The sequence below is a fragment of the Drosophila subobscura genome, chromosome O (assembly GCF_008121235.1).
Source record: "Drosophila subobscura isolate 14011-0131.10 chromosome O, UCBerk_Dsub_1.0, whole genome shotgun sequence".
In the NCBI taxonomy this organism is placed as follows: Eukaryota; Metazoa; Arthropoda; class Insecta; order Diptera; family Drosophilidae; genus Drosophila; species Drosophila subobscura.
This window is the reverse complement of record NC_048533.1, coordinates 9,507,047-9,527,645: the sequence shown is the minus strand read 5'-3', so window position 1 is coordinate 9,527,645 and position 20,599 is coordinate 9,507,047. Positions and strand designations below refer to the sequence as shown.

General features: G+C 45.3%; 4 protein-coding genes across 5 annotated transcripts in view; 2 read left to right on the top strand and 2 right to left on the bottom strand.

The window, feature by feature from the left end:
• Positions 1-1,322, top strand: part of LOC117899714 — a 54,745-nt gene extending 53,423 nt beyond the window's left edge. Inside the window, 2 exon segments of the mRNA XM_034809929.1 lie at positions 3-124; positions 186-1,322. Coding sequence (XP_034665820.1) covers positions 3-124; positions 186-378 — 315 coding nt within the window. The 3' untranslated portion in view covers positions 379-1,322.
• A 2,892-nt stretch (positions 1,323-4,214) lies between these two features.
• LOC117897898 lies at positions 4,215-19,108 on the bottom strand. The gene is made up of 6 exons (XM_034806974.1): positions 18,508-19,108; positions 5,706-6,331; positions 5,231-5,576; positions 4,902-5,128; positions 4,728-4,833; positions 4,215-4,661 (listed from the first exon to the last, which is right to left on the bottom strand). Exons 1-6 carry the CDS (start codon positions 18,674-18,676, stop codon positions 4,543-4,545), a joined length of 1,593 nt encoding a protein of 530 aa, XP_034662865.1. The 5' UTR covers positions 18,677-19,108; the 3' UTR covers positions 4,215-4,542.
• LOC117897900 (surfeit locus protein 4 homolog) lies at positions 7,082-9,926 on the top strand. Of its 2 annotated transcripts, XM_034806978.1 has the most exons (3): positions 7,082-7,222; positions 7,278-8,125; positions 9,915-9,926. In XM_034806978.1, the coding sequence occupies exons 1-2, from the start codon at positions 7,149-7,151 to the stop codon at positions 8,107-8,109; spliced, it is 906 nt and encodes a 301-aa protein (XP_034662869.1). In that variant the 5' UTR covers positions 7,082-7,148; the 3' UTR covers positions 8,110-8,125; positions 9,915-9,926. The 2 variants fall into 2 exon arrangements, with proteins under 2 accessions (XP_034662869.1, XP_034662868.1); XM_034806977.1 differs by lacking the exon at positions 9,915-9,926 and having other exon boundaries at positions 7,278-8,261.
• LOC117897899 lies at positions 11,485-13,114 on the bottom strand. The gene is made up of 2 exons (XM_034806976.1): positions 12,988-13,114; positions 11,485-12,928 (listed from the first exon to the last, which is right to left on the bottom strand). Exons 1-2 carry the CDS (start codon positions 13,085-13,087, stop codon positions 11,556-11,558), a joined length of 1,473 nt encoding a protein of 490 aa, XP_034662867.1. The 5' UTR covers positions 13,088-13,114; the 3' UTR covers positions 11,485-11,555.
• Positions 19,109-20,599: the final 1,491 nt, after the last annotated feature.

Sequence of the window (20,599 nt, the reverse complement as noted above, 5' to 3'; positions counted from 1 at the left end):
AGTATCTGCAGCATAATCTGGATGCCTCCATGCTGCCCTCAATGCCGGCCACTCCAGATGCGGCTCTGTGGAACACCTCAGTGCAATCAACGCCCGGCGTTATAGGCGCCCAAGAGGTGTACAGGTGCGTCGAATATTCATTAAAGAATATTCAGATCTCTGACAGATTCTTTTTTCCTTTGCAGAGATCCGCGTACACGTCGCTTGGCCGAGAAGCAACAGCAGCAGCAGCAACAACGCGCTGGCGATGCCGTTCCTGAGAAGCTCTCCTTCAAGGAGAAGATGAAGATGTTTGCTCTGGAGTCGGGGGAGGATAATACGCCCAAGGACAAGCTGAAGATATCCCGAGCACAGCGAGACATCGATGCAGTGCACTGAGCAGCAGCAGCAGTAGGAGACAGAGGACGAACAGAACGAATACAGATCATGTACATACACACACTCAGAAACCCGAACCCACAAAGCTTCTTAAACTTCAATTAATTGGGGGGCCAACAAACATAGAAATATCTATAAATATATAAATATTTAGATGGAGTTATATAACAGATAACGAGAAAACAGAAACAAACCTAACGAATTTGCTTAGCAAGGCAATAAACAAACCACAGTTATCGCGTTCCAGAGTTGATTACATACCACAAAATGTTAACTGGATTCAATTAGTGGGAGTTATCAGTGTATATCATTGCATATATAGTACTATATATACACCTGTTTATATATATGAAACTATTATGTAGAAACTGTTACGAGCCGAAGGAAAGGGCAACGAAAGCGAGACGAGGCGCGGAGAGCCACATTTGTAAAGCGTTTTAAACATTAACATTAACCTTAAAGAAACCTACAATTAACAGATTGTTACATCGGATTACAAAACACAATTATTGATTAGACAGTGTAGATGATGGGAGTTACGATAGTTTAGATATATACGATGCAAATATGTATTTACCTGGGAATCGTGCGGAACAAGAAACGTTTAAATATAAACTAAATCTATTAGAGAATTTTAAGCCACATCAACGTTTAAACAAATGGTCCAATTATTCAATTATTACAACTACAATATACATACCTATATTATATATATATATTTACAAAAAACAAAAAGAAAACTTAAAAAAAAACACCACGAGCGAACGATTAAAGTTAAAATAACTAAAGAACTAATGAAATGTTTAAAAATCCACAGATACGAATATATTTTTAATTGAAAAGCATTTCGTACACGTTTTAAATGCATCAAAAGTACCAATTTTAATCAAATAGGATTTCACTACACAAGAACCTAATGGCTTTAAAAAACGAAAAACGAATTACAGAATGAATAATCCTGCACCCCTATATGTCGTACAGATAGGATTGAAATCGGATTCTTTGTTACTCGTATAGCTTACAAATTAATTCGAAAACAAGAGACCACAAAGGCAACAAATTATTTTTGTGCATTCCAAGTATTTCAAATATATAGAACCAAGCAAAAATTACAATTATACACATTAAATATATTTAAATATATCAAAAGCAAAGGCAAAACCTAAATTGTAATATATAAGATGCGATTTATTTTTCAATAAGCGAAACTATTTTTTAAAGAAATATTAAAAGAAATTAACAACAAAAATAACAAAAAATCTACAATTTATGTACGAGTATAATGTATAATTCTGTAAAAAGATATACGAAGATTGTCGTTTAGTTTCACCATTAAGCGCGTTTAGTTTTACATATTACAATTATATATATATATATTATATATCAAAATGCAAACAGTTAAGCAACATATTGTGCATATTTATGCAAAATAAAAAGTTAATTATATGAAAAACAAAATGATATAAAGTATTTATTGGCAGGCATACGTAGATTAAATCTAGACAGAATATTTTCAGTCGAATTTAATGTTCTTGTAAGTTTTATAGAGAAAGTACATATAATATTATTTACATGCTTCTTCTTTTGAATCAGCTGTTCGATGGGAACAGTCGGGGACTTGGCGCCCCAACCAAATTCAAATCAATGAGAACAGTCATGCGCAGGCGATCGAACCGTTCCCGGACATCAACAGGTTAGGGAATTGACCTACCTAAATACATTTTTCATGAGGCTGGCAAGTGGCAACTCAACCGGCTGACAAGTTATTGGCCCCGGCCGCTTTCCCTGCCTCTGCCGCAGCCGCTACCCTACCCGCGCACCTTAAAAATTTAAATCAAAGTTTGGGCAGGGCAAATAATTTCGCACAAAAACTTCAAGTATGCCTTCAGTGATTTATGTTTGCGCTGAAACAAAATGGTGGAAACTGAGACCCGGCGGCTGCCGGCAAAAGTTTTCGCTTTGAATTCGCAAATATTTGGGCAAATTATATGCCAATTTTCCGGCACCCCGGGAAAACTTATTACATTGCTTCAATTGCTGCTTTGACAAGAGTATCCACCGACAATTGCCAGCCTCACCCACATGCTCCGGCAGCCACTTAAAACGTTGCCCTGGCTTCAAGACATTTCTTCCCTTCAGCGCTCACTTCTCCCTCCGGTTCGGGGGGACACCTTAGCACGCACTTTCCTTCGGGGGAGGAGGCTCGAAAGTTGCAGGCCAAGTTTCATTGCCGCCCCAGAACCAGTGGAGTACATCCACAATGTAATTTAAAAGTCAACCGACAAACTTTAACCGGCACCGGCAACAATCTGGAACAGGAGGAGCGTAACCAGTAGCCAGGAATCGGGAAGCAGCAAGCAGCAAACAGCAACGAGGACCTCGTTATGGCCTGGAGACAAGCGTGGGTCGCCTTAAAGCGCTGCCTGGTGGAATGTCTTTCGAGTCGAATGTATTTTTCAGCAGTTTGCCATGTGAATTATTAAAATGCGCCAATCTCTTTGATATCCCCCATCCGCCACAGACTGCAGGAGCGGCTTCGACCCATAATCAGGTGGCAGGGGACGAAAACTTTATCAAATTGTTGACAGTGGCCTGAAGGAAGGCATTCAGATTGCAAGTCTCGGAATTTTTCAATATTCAAGAGAGATAATCCCGTCAATATCCTCCAGCTGGTGCTCCAGCTGCTGCTGCTGCTGGCCTCAAAGCAACAGGGAAAACTGCGAGAAAGCTGCGGACAAACCGCAAGCAAAGCGAAAAGAAAAATATGAACTGTGGGGAAAACTTTCAGAACGCGACTATACCAAATAAATCAAAAAGTGATTAGGCCAGTGCCCGAGCGGCAGCTTCCTCTGGCTGGGTCCCTCTCGGGCAGCGGGTAGCGGGTAGCTGTCTCCTCTCTCTTTCACTTGCCATCTGTCCAGCTGTAAATTGTCTGTTGAGTGGCTGCTGGAGAATAAGAAGAAAGAATAGGCCAAGGTGTTTGTGTGTGTGTGTGTGGGTATAAGCACGAAGGGAGAGATGAAAATGTGGGCCAACTTCTGCTGAAAGGAAATTCAAACTTGGCCATAAAACTTCTGCCACATCTTTGGTTCACGGCTGCGGTTACGGTTACAGGCTGTGGCTGTGGCTATGGCTACAACGGCTGCGGCTTTGGTCAGTGCCGGGTTGATAAATGAGCAGCGTAAAGTGCGCGGGCAATCAGAAGAATCGTGCAAAATTATAGTTGGCCAGGCCATAAAACAAAAGCCCCCAGCCACAGAGCCGCAGAGCCACAAAAACAAAACAAAAGCCGGACAAAGACTTTAGCAATAGTAGTTTTCCCTCATTTCCCCTGCATTTTCCTTGGCTCTGGTGCAGCTTAGAGATTTCCTTACCCTACCCTTCCTCGCTACCTCGCCGGCAAGAGATTTCTGACAGGTTTCTTTATTTGCATTTGAAAATATACAGATAATTTGCTCAAGAGAAATGAAGAGCACTTGGGCAGCGATTGTGGGTGGATGGGGATGGGGATGTGGATGGTTGATGGACAGCATTTTAATGAGTACGCCGTAACGGAGATGAAGGGGGTAACGGAATTAGGAACAAACTTGAAGATTGCATAAGCTGCAGCTGTTAATTGGAGAGAGCTTAAGGTGAGATGGAAAAGTCAGCAGCAGACAAAACTTCAGATGATGAAAACCATTGAGAGTCAACTCTGGTATGGCAATGTGTGCAAAGTTGTTGAATAAATGCACAATATCAACATGAATTAAGGTGTAAATTATTATTGGGAATGTTCATTCAAGTTCATTCTGTTCTATTGTGGAGGTGAAACAGCCATTTAGATAGACATATCCTTACTTAAGGCGCCTTAGGCTTTATTTATTTACGCAAATATTCGATTTTGTTACTCAGAATTATGTGTGTAGATGCTTAGTATAATGCTTAGCCAGACCTAGACCTATCAGCTATAGCAAAGGAAAACAGTATTATGCCTAGAATTTGTATAAAAAACTTGTTTCGTATCGGGGGAAATTGGAGCTTAGACTGTACGGGAAGAAGTGTCCGCGGAACAAACAATGTAATCGTGTGTATGTGTGTGTGTGGTTGTGTTTGTGGTGTGAAATTTATCTAAAAATAAACTAATGTCTTAGACAAGCACCTTGACTAGAGGTGACTAGAGACTCATGTCTTATTCAGAGCCACCAGGAGGAAAATTAGCCACTGGTGCAGACTGCTGTAGCCATGGCCCAGCCTGTGGAGACCGGCAGCCGCTGACTTGATGGCCGAAGCGGAGTATTCCCCTGAAATGGTACATTATTGGCGTGTATTATGCACAATGCACAGTGGTTCGATGTAATCCCACTTACCGCTAAGCACGTGCAACTGCATGGACACGGCTGCACTGTTCTCCGGCTCACACGTATAGTTGCCGGAGTGGATTTTGCGCACCAGCGGAATGACCAGCGAGCCAATCTGCAAAACCGTTTATTCCTCATTTCATCATTGAAATGGCTGCGAAAGCCCTCTGGCAAAGCCCTTACCGTATTCCGATTGTGCTCGGTGCTGCCAAAGATATTCCTATCGATTTGCGTGTACCAGCCGCTCTGGGCTCCGCTGGCCTCGTTCTCGGCCGTCACTTGCTGCTCCCCGCGATACCAGAATATGTATTTGGGGGCCTCCAGTGTGCCCCGAACAATGCAGTGGAGCTCCACCTTGCTGCCAGCCTTCACAAAGCGCTGCCGATCGCCAATTAGCTCGGTCCGAGGTGCTGTGGTACAGATAAATGCGGTTTAATTGTGAGCAGTCTAAGCTAAGATTCATGTTTGGATCTGGCAAAGCTAGTTCGAAGGTTTCCACCCTGTGCACTTACTTATCACAAACAGCTGCACCTTGGCGCTCATTTTGGGCTCGGTGGCCAGCTGGCACTCGTACCAGCCGGCATCCTCCAGCCGCACGTATTTGATTTGCAGCGTCCAGCTCAAGCTGCTCCCATTGCCCCTATCCTCCGGGCTGGAGGCATTCCCCGGAATGACCATAATGGCAGTGGGAGTGGTTGCCGTGGAGGGGGTCGATGGCGGGTCTGGGGCCGTGGATGTCGTTGACTGGAGCAGCGATGCGAAGCGGGCATCGTTGATGAAGGTTGTGTGATCCACCGCAATGATATGTTCGTCTCGCAAGCGCACCCAGGAGAGGGGCTTGTTTGAGTGCTGGTTGAGCTGCACAGAGACAGAGACAGAGACAGAGGAGGGATACAGAAGGTGCTTAGCGACCCGGGCTCTATTCAGTGGATGCTTTCAATTACGCCACTCAACTTGCAGCTTCCCATTTCCCACTGCCGTACTTACCTTACAGGGCAGATAGGCATGCTGGCCGGCCTGCACGGTGGCATTAATCGGAGGCAGACTGAGCTGTCGACGTGGCAGCTGCTCTCGCTCCTTGGCCAGCTCCTTTTCACGCCTCAGCTGCAGCTCCTTTTGTTCGCTGTCGTAGGCATGGAGTCGTGGCTGGGACTGGGACTGGGACTGTCCCTGTCCCTGAGTCGGGGACTGCAACTGCGGTGGATGCTCATTAGATGGCATCAGTCTGCCATCCGTCGGATTTCTCGCCCACGCACTGGCGTTCCTTTGTATCTGCGGCAAATCGGCAGGAATGAAGTCCGGAAAGGGCGGCAGATACGTGGGTATGGAAAAGCCCTTTGTCAGCGTTGCTGTATCGGGCCTCTCGCTCCAGATGTCCACCGTTTGCTGCTGCTGCTGCTGCTGTTGATCCTGTTGCAGCTGCTCCACTGTGGTTGCCTCCATGGCAGCCGCCTGATTGCCGTCGCCTCGCAGCCGCATGACAGCTCCAGCTCCAGCTCCTTCCACTCCTGTCACTCCCACCACCGCTGCGGCCATTGTGATTGTTGGGGAGAAAGTTGTTGGTGCAATTAGCGATGCGTTCTCCCCCATGGGCGACGCACTCGCTGCCAGCGCTGCAAAATAGGTCAAGAATGAAACAGGCATCAGTTGGGCAATCTTATCGAAGTTTCTACTTTCCGAATAATGGTTTTAGGCCTGCCAACTGACGGGAAAAGCGCACAGCTGTCAAACTAGGGCTGGGTGACAGTTTTTTCAGATAGAGTGGGGGTATTCCCGTTGGGATCACAATCGGGAGAGGTAGAATATAACTTAGGAAATTATTTTTGCAGTTATTTAGATGTAACCTAACCATAACCCATGTCTTGTGTTCTTGGAACTATCTTAAATATAGTTTAATAATAATTTCCCTGTAGTACCCCATGGTCGAATATACCCACCAACACTCTAAGTAATTGCATTTCGCATTTGTCTATTTACAGAGCTTACAATTGAGCGCATTAGCCAAAGCTTTTTGTCTATTAATTGACAAATTGTGAAATATATTTTTGGAAAATTGAAATATATTTCCCAGCAGCAAATTGCAGTTCATCATGGCAAAAATGCAAATTTGTTTGCTCAGGGCATTCGATTCGATTGCGTTTCGGGTCAAGTGTTTCCTTTTTTTTCGCTGGCAGAACAATCTCGCAATTGATGGGACATAATTTCGTGTGAATTTAAATTTTGTCACAGCAGCTGCTACTCGCAACGGTGGGCCCCTGCCGCCGACGCGTAATTACCGATGGGAAAAATATGAAAATTTCAAACTATGCGAAGCATGAATTAATTTTTCATCCCGAAATTAGGAGAGGGAATTGTGCGCGAAACGCTTTTTAGGTCAAAAGGAAACAAGTAGTTCTTTTTTGATTTTAAATTTAGGCAGTGTGACACTGGATGAAAATAACATTTGCTAGTTTTTGTAGCCCTGGCAGCGAAAAGCGAAACGGAAGAGAGAAATCAGTTTGCATGTAAGTGGAGTTGGACACCCAGTCGCAGCCACATCCGCCAACCTTCTCTGAGCAGCTCCGACATGGAAGTGTGGACAGACTGGCTGACGCGAGCGGAGGATCTTGGCGACGAGGTCGTTCGTCGGAGTCGCCTCGTGCTGCCCACTGTGGCGCGTCTCTGCCTGGTGGCCACCTTCTTCGAGGACGCTCTGCGCATGTGGTGCCAGTGGGGCGACCAGGTATACTTCCTCCAGCTGCACCTGAACTTCTCCTGGGGCGTGGCCTTCCTGAGCTGTCAGGTCAATCTGTTGGGCCAGCTTGTGGGCTGCGGTCTGGTCCTGTTTCGTGTGTGGACCAATGTGGCGGTAACACTGCTGGTTAGCCTGGTCCTCTTTCAGTTGCACGTCTACTCTGTGCCCCTGCAGCTGGAACAGCTGTTGCGGAACTTCTCCCTGCTTGGAGGACTGCTCCTGCTGCTTGTGGAGGCCAATGAAGCGGCCTCCTGCTGTCGTATCTATGGAGCGCGTGCAGGTCTTCCGCTGCTGGAGGAACGCAGACGATCCCAGCACCTGATGCAGCTCACGGGCAGGATCCTGCTGGCCCTCATGTATCTGACAGTGCTTCATCAGTACTTTGGCCTCGCAGCTGTCGTTCTCAATAGCTTCGGGCTGCTCCTGATGACCCTCATCCTGTTGGGCTACCGCACGAGGCCAGCGGCCCTGCTCCTGGCCATTATCCTGAGCATTTGGAACATGAGCGTCAATGCCTGGTGGTTCGCCGAGGGACTGGAGCGGGACTATCTGAAGTACAACTGCTTCCACACCCTGTCCGTGGTGGGGGGTCTGCTGATGGTCGTGGTCCTGGGTCCCGGCGAGGTCTCCCTCGAGCAGTACAAGAAGAACTGGTAATCGACAGGGCACCCAGGTGGGAATTGCCTAACGAACTCCAAATTGTGTGTTGTATGCGTCTATCTGTGAACAGCGTTCCTCAAAATTTGAAATCCAATTTGTTCAATTAGAGCTTTTGAGTTGGACGAGATTAAAGAGTCCTCTTCTCTCTCTATCTCTCTCTCTGTAAGTGCTGCCCCTGGTCCTTATCCTGATCCAATCAGGCCGCCGGCTCGCGGCCACATTGCAATTTTATTAGAGCATAAAATCTCGCAGATGGGCCTCAAATTACTGTCCCTCCCAGCGCCTACCACATTATATATTCTGCGGTGGCTTACGACGCTCTCCATGGAACCTCCCGCCTCCACGCTGAAGCTGTGGCCATGCCATGGATTTACCCCTAAAACTCCTACCCCCAAAGCTATAGCTAGAACTAGGCTCTGCCTCCCCTCCTTTTGGGGTGTCGGGGTGTCGGGGCTTTGTTTCTCTGGTTTCTCGTTTTGGTGTCTCGCCTCCGGCTGCAAATTTACGCGCAGCATAACAAATAACAACTAAGTATTTATTATGTAAATAATATTATGCCAAATGCTGACACACACACACACACACACAGAATGAAGAGGGGAGCACGGAGCGGGAGAGGCAGGGAAAAGATTCAGCTGAGTTCCCTCTCAGGCTTACATTTTTATTAAATGTTTCGCTTGAGAACAATTCGCTGGAATAGTTTTCCATTTTCCACTTTCAGCACGAACAGAAAGTGGCGCTCTTGAGCTGCTCTTTCTGCTCTCACTGCTGTTGCTCCAGCTGCCCCACTGCCCCAATGCCCCGATGCCCCGATGCCCGTGGGCGAATGTCCTAACTAAGTAGCCGATGTTGTGGGCTTTAAATAACTTCCACTTTAATGCAAAGTTCCACCACTCATTGTGGCCAGATGGGAAAACCATGCTCCACTGCGTAAATGAGATTCGAGCAAAGTTTGAAGTTGGATTGTTGGGCCATGGGCAGGGGCATTGTATGGTTCCGCATACCGCAATGCATTTCCAGCAGTAGGTCTATCAACGACTGGCTCTAGTTTGTGGCTAATTGTTCACTAGCTTCACTTATTGGCACTCCTTTTTCATTGGCTCAAAACAATTCCTAACAATGAGGTTGACCACATAAGCAAAGCGCTTTATGCTCATCCGACTAACCAAATTGCAATTTCGCATTAAAGTGCGTAGGGGAGCCTGATTCTAGGATGTCTGTCCAATCTATCTATAAACTGATCAATTTGTGAGGCACAGTTTGGATGAAGCTAGGGTATGTAGCACATCCCTTACAGGGCATTCCCCGTTCGAGCATCCTCAATTCGCTTCAACTTTGCTTTCTCGTTAGATGCGCCATTGTTTTTCACTTGCTGCCTGCATATCTATGTAATTAAAAACTATTTGCACACAAAGTTTATAAAAAACAACAACAACAGCCGACAACTAAAACAATTACAACAACAAGGAAAAAATACAACTGAAACGGGCAAACAAATGAGAGCAACAACAATTGTTGTTGTGCGGTAATTAGTGTAAATGTACACTTAACCACATAAACTGATTTTGGTTTTTAGGGTTTCCTGCTCCTGCTCCTGCTCCTGCTGCTGCCCCTCGTCATTCATTTTGGGCAAATAGTAATTGAAATCATTTAAAGGTCCCTGAAATATTACTTTGTTAATGCCATTGTCGGAGCAATAAATTTAAAATTTCTACTCTAATGGTTGAGCAATGATTGGTGGAAACTTTTTGGGTCGAGTTAGCTCTCCCCCATCCAATCCAATCCAATCCAGTCCAGTCCAGTGCCCTTCCCCCCACCCTCCATCTCGCCCGTCGTGCAAACAAAACAGCGGCAGCAACAATAACATAATAATTCAAATTGGGGGATTTTTGGGCTGTTATGGCAGTGGTGGGGGGAACTTTATCGTTGTGTCGCTGTCGTGGCGGGTACTGTCAGGGAATTTCGCGTGAATTTCGTATTCATTCGAGTGCAAAGTTGAAAAAGGCCAAACCCAGTTCAGGGCTTCGGCTGGGAGAAGCGAAGGCTTCGTGTCTAATCGGACTGGTGGCATGAGAGATGATACATGGATTATATCGTTTGGAAACTGCTAGGAATTAAAACCAAATGTTGCGGCGCTTAACATTTCACTGGGATTATGCTGCAGAATATAGTATCCACGAGTTTGACTAGAGATTTAGCCTTGAATATAAATATTTCAAAGATGTGCAAGCAAATGTTGCATTTTTTTAACTTAAATTTATTTAAATTTACATTTTGCTGAACATCGAATTTAATGTTATATATTAAATTTTCAAATAGATTTTTTTTTCTTTTGATATTTAATCGCTACTGCGAACTTGGTTGGTCGCAGATGATGAGTCCGCATTGACCAGGTACTTCAGTTTATGTTGTATATTATAAAAAAGTTACTGAAAATTTTGAACTCAAAAAAGAGTTGTTAGCCGAACGAACACTACAATTAGAATGTTTCAAATAGATTTGAAATATTTGCCAAATGATTCACATAAGTTCACAAAAGTTCCAGAAGTAATAATAATAAAACGATTATCGTTTTCCATGTTCCATCTTTAATGGTCTCATATATTTTCCATAAATATTCCCTTCTCTGGCACAACATATGTATCCTTGTTCGAGCCAACCATTCATGCCAAGCAGGCAGGGCTAAAAGAATTTACGATCTTTGCTCCGGCTTTTGCTTCTGCCTTCCATATGGAGGTAACGCCCAATTACAACTGTTTAACATTGCTTTTGGGATTGGTTAACCGGATTAACTCGAGCAGTCGAGCTGGCTGGCTGGCTCCCCATTAGGTTTGCTCAAACATAAAGTTTCAGGAAAATGACCAAACAGCGGCAATGCCAATGGAAGGGCGGAAGGAGTATGCGATGTGGGAGCTGAGTTGGCCTAATTAAGCGCCATTCTGGACAGGCTAACAGGCCAGTTACACACACTCACAGGCAGATTAATTTAATTTGTTTTGCGCGATTTCTTTTATTATTAATTACATGCGGTACAAACATAAATTTCAATTCTGCCCTTGCTTTTTTTGGCAACTTTTCGTTATTTATGCGACCTCTGATAACACAAAAAAAAGACAGCTCCCCAAAGAATCAACGAACTGAATAAACAGAGATTCTAAAACAAATACGACAGAGGACACATGTGTCGGAAGCCTTTTGAGGTTGGATTTTGATAGATTGAGGTTATGCTGGATGCCACGCGGCTCAAATGGGGGAACATTTGTCAACTTGGAGGGGATTACTCGCTCAGTACAGAAATTAATGTGGCACACAAACGGGTTAGAGAATTCAATGATTTAATCATTTTTATTTTATTTCTAAATTAAGGCACGTTCTCTCAAGCTCTCCCTTAGATACAGCCTCAAAATACATTTGGTAGTCTAGAAATGTAAGAGGGGAAAGATCTAGTTGGAAGCTCCTGCAGGTGGAGCCCTAGGCAGATATGTTCCCGATTCCAATTCCTCAAATTCCTTCTTGAAAGCCTCGCTACTTGGATAGCTGGGCTCAAACATGAAGGCGGGCAGGCTGTTTATGGCTTGGCCAAACCGAAAGGCTATCGTTCCCAGAGGCATATCAGCCGAGAAGGGAACATAACCTTTCTTGAGCACTTCTATGTCTAACCAAGGCTTGGCTGCCAGCTGCTCTTCCGGACTCCACTTCTTGTACTCCAACTCAAGTTTCGGCGACTCGTAAAGTTTAATAAACACGGGTCGAAAAATGGGCTGCGTCTTCCACTTGGCGAGGGCCTGCGAGAGGGCTTTCGCCCTCTTCAAGAATTTGCAGTTGAAGACATCTATCTGTTGCAGCACGGGACAGCTCTCTAGGAATAGGTTGAACGTGCCGAGTGTGCAGTGGCGGAGCCGCAGGCGCTGGCAGACGAAGGGCAGCGGCAGCGGCTGATTGCTGTCCTCCACGAGCTCGCAGTGGCTCAAACGAACCTCGGTAAGGGCCGTGCAGCGGGCCAGCATGAGCACGGAGAGGTTCAGCGGGAAGCGGAGGTAGGTGCCGTCGAAGCAGATGCCCTCCAATTCGTACTGCTTGGCATAGATGATCTGCTGGACAGTCACCAGCCAGTCGTTGCGCTGCCAGTGAACCTCGCTATGCAGCGAGAGGTACTTCAGGCTGCTGAGCTTGCACAGGGCAATCGGGTTCTTCAGCAGAAGAGGCAGCCTTGCCACCTCGAGGTGCGAGCACTGGAAGATGCTCTGGATGTCCAGGTTGTGCGGCGGACTGCTGTCATCCTTCAGCTCAAAGTTGCGCAGTGACGGACAGTTGCGAAAGAGTTCCTCCAGAGTTTTCTGGGCCACATGTCCAATGAGGTGTACGAGGCGCACCTTCTTCAGTTTCGGAAAGTGCCCATCGATGCTGCAGAACACCTTCAAAACCTCCACGGCAGGCGTCAGCGACCCAAGCAGCTCCAGCTGACTGCCATTCTCGCCTGCCAGCACCATAACAGCCCGGACTGCGGTCAGCTCAGACGCCCCAATACGACGGCACAGGTCTAGGAGCTTGGGAATGTCCGCCAGTTGCAGCCGCAGGCACTTCAGGCGCTGGGCCAACACGTGGAGAATATTGCGGAGTTTTTCATCCTCAATGCCGCTGTCGATCAGCAGTGCCGCAATGTTAACCTGCCCCATGGCGACCACGACCTTGTCACAGATGTCGCTCCGATTGGGCCCATTGATCAGATAGTTGCGAACACGCTCATTGAAATCCTCGGGAGCTTGAAGCTGCTTATGGACGACTTGGCTTCTGGTTTTCATCTTGTTGAGGTATTCTTGGGAAGAGATCGTGCGTCAGGAGGATTGTGGAGTGCTTAAATCAGAGATCACTTACTTCCCGCGCCCTTTACAATGTTCCAAAATGTAGTCGAAAAGGAAATTGCCAAAATACCAAAGCCACATTGAGTTTTTCGTGCGCTTTCCAGGGTTGCCATAATGTTGGAAAAGTCAAAATAAAAGGAAAACAAATAAATTGATGCTAAATTGAATCTTGGCCACGAATATTTATATTTGATAGAACAATCCCTTTTGTATTTACTTTTGCTTTTCTGGTTGCTTATATTTAGGAGTTTTGACGGGAATATTCAAAAGGCAATTGTTGGAGGCAAATATCGATAGACATGCGATAGGGGCCTTGAAAATTCGATATGTAAACAAATTAAACTTATGACATCACTGACAACTGACAATGGCAAGAAGTTTAATCAAAACTGTTGAACACCTCAGGATAAATGTTGGACAAGTATAATTTTGACAGCTGATTGTCCTGTGACTGCTTGTCTCGTGCCACGTCACCGACTTCCTAGCTCCATTTGTTCAGATTCGAATCTCAAGAGTGTGCCATTTAGTATAAAGCCTAAATGCTACTCAATTGTGCCCCGAAGGCCAGGCCAGTGTCCGTCCGTTGGAGATAAAATGTGATTTTCATACCCAATTTCTTTTATAACATTTTCGACCAAATAATAAATAAAAAGAAACGAGAAATAAGAAATAAGAGAGGCCAAAGGAAGCCATGGCTTGACTTTTTACGCTCCCCTGACCTAATGTCATTTTAATTTCTCTGCATGTAGGAGTATTCACGCCCGAGGCGCCACCAGATAACCCCATCCCGGGTCAAAAGTGTCACTGGCAGTGTGGGAGTCGTCTGACAGTTGAAAAATGAAATGCCAGACCGGCCGGCCATGATGTGTGGCCACAAAAAGTGACTTCATGTGGAGCTTTGCAGTCGCCTCCTTTGGGGAATGTGGGCTTCAGAGAATTTATGTAAAAACATGTATGTATGCAAGTACATATGTATGTGTGTGTTCCCAAATTAAGAAGGGGGAATGGGTTCCCTTCCAAGCCAAAGCCAAAAGCATTCAACTAGCGTCCCATATGCTTGTCGCATGTTTAAGCGCATTAATTAGAGGGCATAACTTGTCATTTATTGGTTCATAACATTCAGCAAATATCGGCAAGCGCACGCACAGCGCACCCCATGCTCCACTCCACACATGCCACATGCGTCACCCCCTCTTGGCTGCACACATGCATAATCGAACAGTTCAAATGGTTGTCGAACACACACAAAGCGAACCGAACTAAGCCGCACAGGGGCGTAGAGCCGACGGGGTTGGGCCAATGATGCTCAGTCATACTCATGGGTGGCGGGGGGTGCTAGGTTCAAACATTTCTCATTGTTGCGACGGAAGCTCAGGAGCCGCAGAGCCATTTGCATGGCTCCAGTCCCCAAAGACACACTTCGCTTCTCTTCCCTTCCCGCCCTGCCCTGCCACACACGCCCGTAGGCTGTTTGGCAGAGAAAAGCCGAAGAAGAAAAAAGCAAAAATGGAATCATAAATTCCTTCTCTGCTCCCCTGCCACAATCCCATTCCGTAAGCGACGACCCACATCAGCACCCGTCGCCCCATTTTATCAATGGTTGCACGTTTTTGTTGCGGTTACCCTTTCAATTGCGGGGCAACTAGGATTCAACTCTCATTGTGGTGCCTCAATGGGCGATGAGAGCTGCTCTGATAGATTCTGCATGCATAGATCTATGATGGATGTTGCTATCCCTCCCCAGGCGGTAGATTAGGATATTCACCCGTGTGTAAGTTTCAATTTTTGTCAGTGAAAACTATTTTAAAATCATGTAAATCGATTCTTCAGGGCATTCATTGGTCGTCTATCGATTCCTTAAAGGCTCTCTGCTTTTCTTTATTTCTTGTTGTTGTTTTTCGTGTTGTTTTGAGGCAAAAGGCGACGCGTCGTGTCGCTCACTTCGACGGCTATGACGACGACTTCTCAGAGTCGACTTTTTGTGGCATATACTCGTACTCGTACTCGAACGTACTCCTCTCACAACATCAGAGTGCGACACACAACACGCCGCACAGCAATTACACGGCATAAGTGCGGGGCGCGTGTGGGCGTGGCAGATTGAGGACGATGAACGAGGGACGGACGCGCCCATTTAGCACTCGACTGCCTTCGATTGCTTTAAAGCATTTATGCCCCAGACTCCACCACTGCCTCCACGTCTCGAATTCCCTTTTCGCAGCCTTTGGGTTGGGTTTTCTTTTCTGCTGATTGACAATTGTTGTCTTTTCCTTGGCAGTGATGTTGTCGTTGTGTTCGGCCATAATTTACACACATGACTAAACAAAAACACAACATCCACCAGCAATCCAACCGAGAGGTCGAAGAGGCTTGGCTTAATATCGCTGGCTCCTGCCAGCGGACAAGCATCCGCGTGTGTGTCCATTATAAGGCCTAAATTACAGACCTCTCTGGCTGGTCGCCCCATTTATTTACTGAATAAATGATTTATGTACTTGATCAACATATTTAGAGAGTGTGTGGCATCCGTTTCAGGGCATGTTGAGAGACCGTTGATACTGAATTAATTCTTAATCAGGAGAGGTAACACAACACACACAATATTTGCGGTTAAATAATACATGGTTTCATGTGACATTTTCAAGCTTACAAGTTTCATGGAAAATGTCGAGGATGCTACAGGAATCAAGTGCTACATTTTGGTACTCAAATTACTCCCTCCACTTACTTTGAGGGTCAGTTACATACCAATCCATCCCATTAAAAAATACAAATAAAAAACTATTAATTGGGAGCATTATTTGCAAAGATCTTACGCTGAAAGCTGTTGGTTGGGAGTAAATATATACAATAAATATATGTACATACATACATATATGTTCGTATATAAAAACTGAAATTCCAGGATCTCAAAACAAAATGAATTTAATTAATGGCATTTACTAGCTATCAATTGAAGTAAGTACCGTCTGACACTTCTCGAAATGTATTCAAAGGGAATACAAAGTGCGGGAATTATTTGGCGATTCGTGTCCGGGAGCGGCTGCGCCAACGTGCAAATTTATGGCCTCTCAACGAATGCGGCTAATGGCTGTATTAGCGACGCCAAAGAGTTGGCTCCACTTAGCGCAGTTATTTAATTAAAGCTTTGGCGCCCATTGCCCAGTGCCTTGGGGCTACTCCCACCCGTACGCATCCCTCCCCGCCCCGTGCTACATTTGTTGTGTGTCTTTGGGCCATAAATAAATTAAACGTGACATTTGACCGCCATTTGTCTTGGGAGCCCCTGCTATGGTAAATACTTGTATCTCTTATGTAACACACTATACATAGTTGGAGTGTCCTCGCTGCGTCCCCAGAATCCGCGTCTTGAATGCTTTTGTATGCGGCTCATTGTCCTAACATAATTAACAGAGTCCCGTGCAGATGGACATGGGCGTGGCCTTGGCTGCCAGCAGCCTCGTGCTGCGACCTTGGCCATGGCTCTGATTGATGGCTTAAGTGTTATTTGAGTGTCTGCTGGTTTTTTGTTTTCCCAAATTATCTCCGAGTCTGTTTTTGCTAGTCCCCGATTTAATTATATCACATATGAGTGTGCACTGGGGGGTGTAGCCCCATGTATGTGTGTTGTTAATGATATTGCTTTGGCCAGAGCAGCAGCAGTTCAACTGAGATTGATTGGAGTAGAGCAAAAAGATTTCCAGCCAAACAAGATGATAAATACGTACTCGAATTATTGGACAGTGATTCAGTCCGAAAACGAACCTTAAGCTGTTCGAACAGCACTTACGGCAGGGAATTCTCTGTAAATATTTGGGTGCATGTTGTCACAGCTCAAATAAATAATAATAATATATATGAGTGTGTGTCAACAAATATAAATAACGCAGGTGCATGTCCATCGAGTAGACATACTCGTTCTTTGAGGGTAATTTATTCATTTGAGTTTGAGTTTCGGCAGTGCAATTGGCATTGACCCAAACCATCAATTAGAGAACTTCATTTGGGCAATGTAGAGTAGAGCTGCTGGGGAAGAGCCACTTGGATTGATTCTAATTTCCCAGATGGGAAACAATCTCATTACGCTTGCGACCTGTTGAACAGGCATTCACCACACACTCATGCCAGTACACAACCTGACGCAAAAAATTTAATCAACTCGAGATTGGGATTCAAGGGTCTGAGGGTGGTACTTGCCATGGCTTGAGGCTGGTACTGTATCTGAGGCTGCGGCATGGGCACTCTTACTCTTTCTCAGACCGAGGCTGAGGCTGAGGCTGTTGCCAGGGCCACGCTCCAATTAGAAGAGCCTAGAAAATTTGCCTGGCATTTTCATAAACTACTCGAAAGCTCCAAAAACGAAAGCAAATACCACACCGAGCGTCAGCGTCAAGCCAAGTCAAGTTGGGGACTTGACACGATGCGTATGCGTAATGAGTTTGTGTCGCCTCTTCCCCCACCGTAAAGGGAGCATTTCCCTGTGCTGTGACAGGTGTCTAACAATCGTCGTGTGTGCGTGCGTGTGTGTCTCGCAGTCTTATGGCGCGTGTGTGGCATTTGGATAAATGAAAATTCGCACTGTACGATTAAATTAACTCGACAAGCTTATAAAAATCGTGCCAACGAGTTGCCAACGACAACCAGAACGAAAACGACAATGCAGCCAGGCAAATCTCATCATGTAAATTAAATTTGGCAAACGCTTCTCGACACTTGCACAAAAATGTGCGAAATTGAATTAACTATGCATGCAAAAACAAAAGCCCAGCCCCGAGCAGATCAGAACAGGGGCAGGGCAGGGCAGAGCGTTACTGAACGGTACGGGTGCAGGGCATGGCGGAGTGGAGCGTAACACGTAGCCAAAAAGTTGGACAGGGGTACACCGAGAAGCTGGGAATATGCTAAAACACAAGGTCGGTCTCTGGGGGTGTTCTGTGCTGTGGATTCGCCTGTGAGGGGATCAAGGGATTGCCCGGGAAATTGTTATGCGGTTGAGAGAGTTACTGCGGCAAGTGGTTCAGTTAGCGCTTTGACTAACTGCATTGGGACTTGTCAAAGGGCCAACATACTCGTAGTTGTGTAAAAAGTTACATGCAAAGCGATTCGGGATTATCCCACTTAAATATTCAGTTCGTCTCTACACTGTAAGAGTATATCCTAAATATCTTACGACTATTTAACCAAAGTAAATGCACATTAATGTGTGATTACTTCAGAAATGTTTGACTTAAATGAAACCCACTTATCCAGTGTTAATGTTTATGTAAATCAAAGAAAAGTGTCGCTAATTGAACACGCTGCGTACTGTAGCTTAGGCTTAGCGTCAATGTTGATACGTCTTAAAACAATCAGGGTTCGCTTTTTATAATCCCCAAAAACAAAAATTTACAACAAATATTTGGCATTTTCAGCCAAAACTTTGGTGAATTTTGGAAGAAATTTACGAGGAGAAATCTCGGTTGGGAAGGGGGGAAGCATATCAAACCCAAACCCAAGCCCAGACTCAGACAAAGTAAAAGAAGTTTACACTTACGCGCACGCATGCCACGAAAGCTGACAGCTGCCAGAAATGCCAGCAGTATGCTGGCAGTGCCCGCCTTCCCGGCTAACACGGGGACGCCGACTAGGGAGCAGACTCCTCTGCCCAATGCTCCTACTCCTCCTAGTCCCGGCCTTGCTTGGCGCGTACTCCGACAGGGCATTTTATTGGGTGCGCGGCGACGAAGGATTTCTGTCGGATGTCGCACCTTGGCGGGGATCCTGCTCCCGCTCCTTCTCCTGCTCCTCCTTGCCGGGATTGGGTTCAGTGTTTGGTTCGGGGTTTTAGGTTTTGGTGTTTTGGGTTTGGCGTTTTATTGTGTTATTTTTCGGTGCTATATTTATTTCTCTGGGAGCTAGTTAATCCAAGTTTCGCCAGCTCAAGTAGCATGTCATTTGGCACGGTTCCCCCGTGCTGCCGCTGTTTGTTTCGTGTTCTGGTTCTTGTTCTCTGTGCTCTGGGTTTTCCCTTCTCCGTTCTGTTATTTAATTATTTGCATTGCTTTTATGAAGTCTTCTTGGTCGGATTTGCATACCGAAATGCCTTACCCCAATAGGGGGGGAGACACAGTCGGTACGTGACTGTATTTCTACCGACTTCACTTTTTTTGTTGATATTTCTTTGGAGTACTTAGAACCGCAGGCCGAAAACGTATGTTTTAGCTTATTTCGTGCTTTATTTGGCAAACCCAACCGCAGCAGCCAGGCGAGAGAAAGGCAAAAATACCTACAGATAACTTTCCCAGTGGGTCCGAGCAAACATGGCAGCAGCCACCAGGAGGCAAGCCACCAGGAGCCCAGGAGTCAGCCACAACCGCAGAGGAGTGCCTCGAGCTTTGCTTTTTGGCCTCCGGGCGGCTGCAGCTGCTAGCGTTCTGTTTATGTGATAAATGGATATATATCTTGCTCTGCCTCTGGGCATAAGTTTTCAGACGCCTTGATTATAAGTCAATAAATTAATGAATTGCATTGGTTCTCCATTTCTCTCTCGGCACAGTCTCACCCTCCATTAGCTCTACTTTCTGTGATGCTTCTGTTTCTGCTTTCGCAGGCGAATCCTTGCTGAGTTTGGCAAATTTTTAATGGCTGCCGAATCGGGGGTTTTTTTGTATTTTGTTGTTCTTCCTGTCGGTTGGCCTGAAAAACTCTGTTGAATCCTCCAAACTAATGCCCGGATGCAGCATTTATACGGCTCACAGCCGGCAAATCGAAGTCGGGTCCCCAAAACCGACATCCAAATGCATTATTGGACTCCCTAGACTAGGGGAAATAGATGGGGTCACGTTGTGGCTCTACTCTACTCGTACGGCTCTGTGGATGAGTGTTTAATTGGGGGAGCTAACAAACAAATTGATATTTATTTCCAAGAAAATATCCTACTGTGGGGCACAGACTACGGCAAAGGCGGCTGGGCTTTCCCCGGAAGTTAGGCGGGGTCCTGCCGAAATGATATCCTAATCTAATTTCGAGCTAATTTATCCATCAATATTAATGAAAATACGAAGACGATAAGTTCTTTTTTCCTAGAAATTCCTTTTAACTTGATTCATGATTGACGAATGCCCATCTCAGTGTCCAAGTATTTTCCAACAAAAGAGCCTTAGATTGATGGTTCCTGATTATATACTCGGACTAGCATGTCCATACGTACATATGTACATATCTATGTACGAGTATTCCAGAGAAATATCTTTCGGATGTGCTTCCGTTTTCTCTACCAAGTTATCTTTCTGTTATTTCGAAAGTTCCTGCATATTTTGTACAACTATTTTTAAGCTATTTCTATATATTTCTTTGTGCCATTTTAATTCCTTAATCATCTCTTATGTGAAACTCTTCAGCTGGGTAAATTTAATCCGTTTTGTTTTCTTAATCGTCTAAAATGTTTCCACTGAGCTATTTTCAGAACTCTATCCAAACTCCCACTGCAAGTTCCTTTCGAGTTTCCGTCAATTAATCAACGATTTATTTCGGTTTCATCAGGAGATATAATATTTTTTTTTGCCATTTGCTTTTGCGTTGTCAAGCGAGAAATCCTCTCTCTTTTGTATTTATTTTATACTTCTTTTCTTTCTCCTTTTTGAACT

What these genes read in the sequence shown, in the direction of transcription:
- LOC117897900 (XM_034806978.1), top strand. Translation starts at nt 7,149, where the DNA reads ATGAAAATAACATTTGCTAGTTTTTGTAGCCCTGGCAGCGAAAAGCGA. An exon ending in AGAGAGAAATCAGTTTGCAT is followed by an intron (nt 7,223 to 7,277) that starts GTAAGTGGAGTT and finishes TTCTCTGAGCAG; the next exon opens with CTCCGACATGGAAGTGTGGA.
- LOC117897899 (XM_034806976.1), bottom strand. Translation starts at nt 13,087, where the DNA reads ATGGCAACCCTGGAAAGCGCACGAAAAACTCAATGTGGCTTTGGTATT. An exon ending in CATTGTAAAGGGCGCGGGAA is followed by an intron (nt 12,929 to 12,987) that starts GTAAGTGATCTC and finishes TCTCTTCCCAAG; the next exon opens with AATACCTCAACAAGATGAAA.
- LOC117897898 (XM_034806974.1), bottom strand. Translation starts at nt 18,676, where the DNA reads ATGCCCTGTCGGAGTACGCGCCAAGCAAGGCCGGGACTAGGAGGAGTA. An exon ending in CCGAGCACAATCGGAATACG is followed by an intron (nt 4,834 to 4,901) that starts GTAAGGGCTTTG and finishes ACGGTTTTGCAG; the next exon opens with ATTGGCTCGCTGGTCATTCC. An exon ending in GCAGTTGCACGTGCTTAGCG is followed by an intron (nt 4,662 to 4,727) that starts GTAAGTGGGATT and finishes GTACCATTTCAG; the next exon opens with GGGAATACTCCGCTTCGGCC.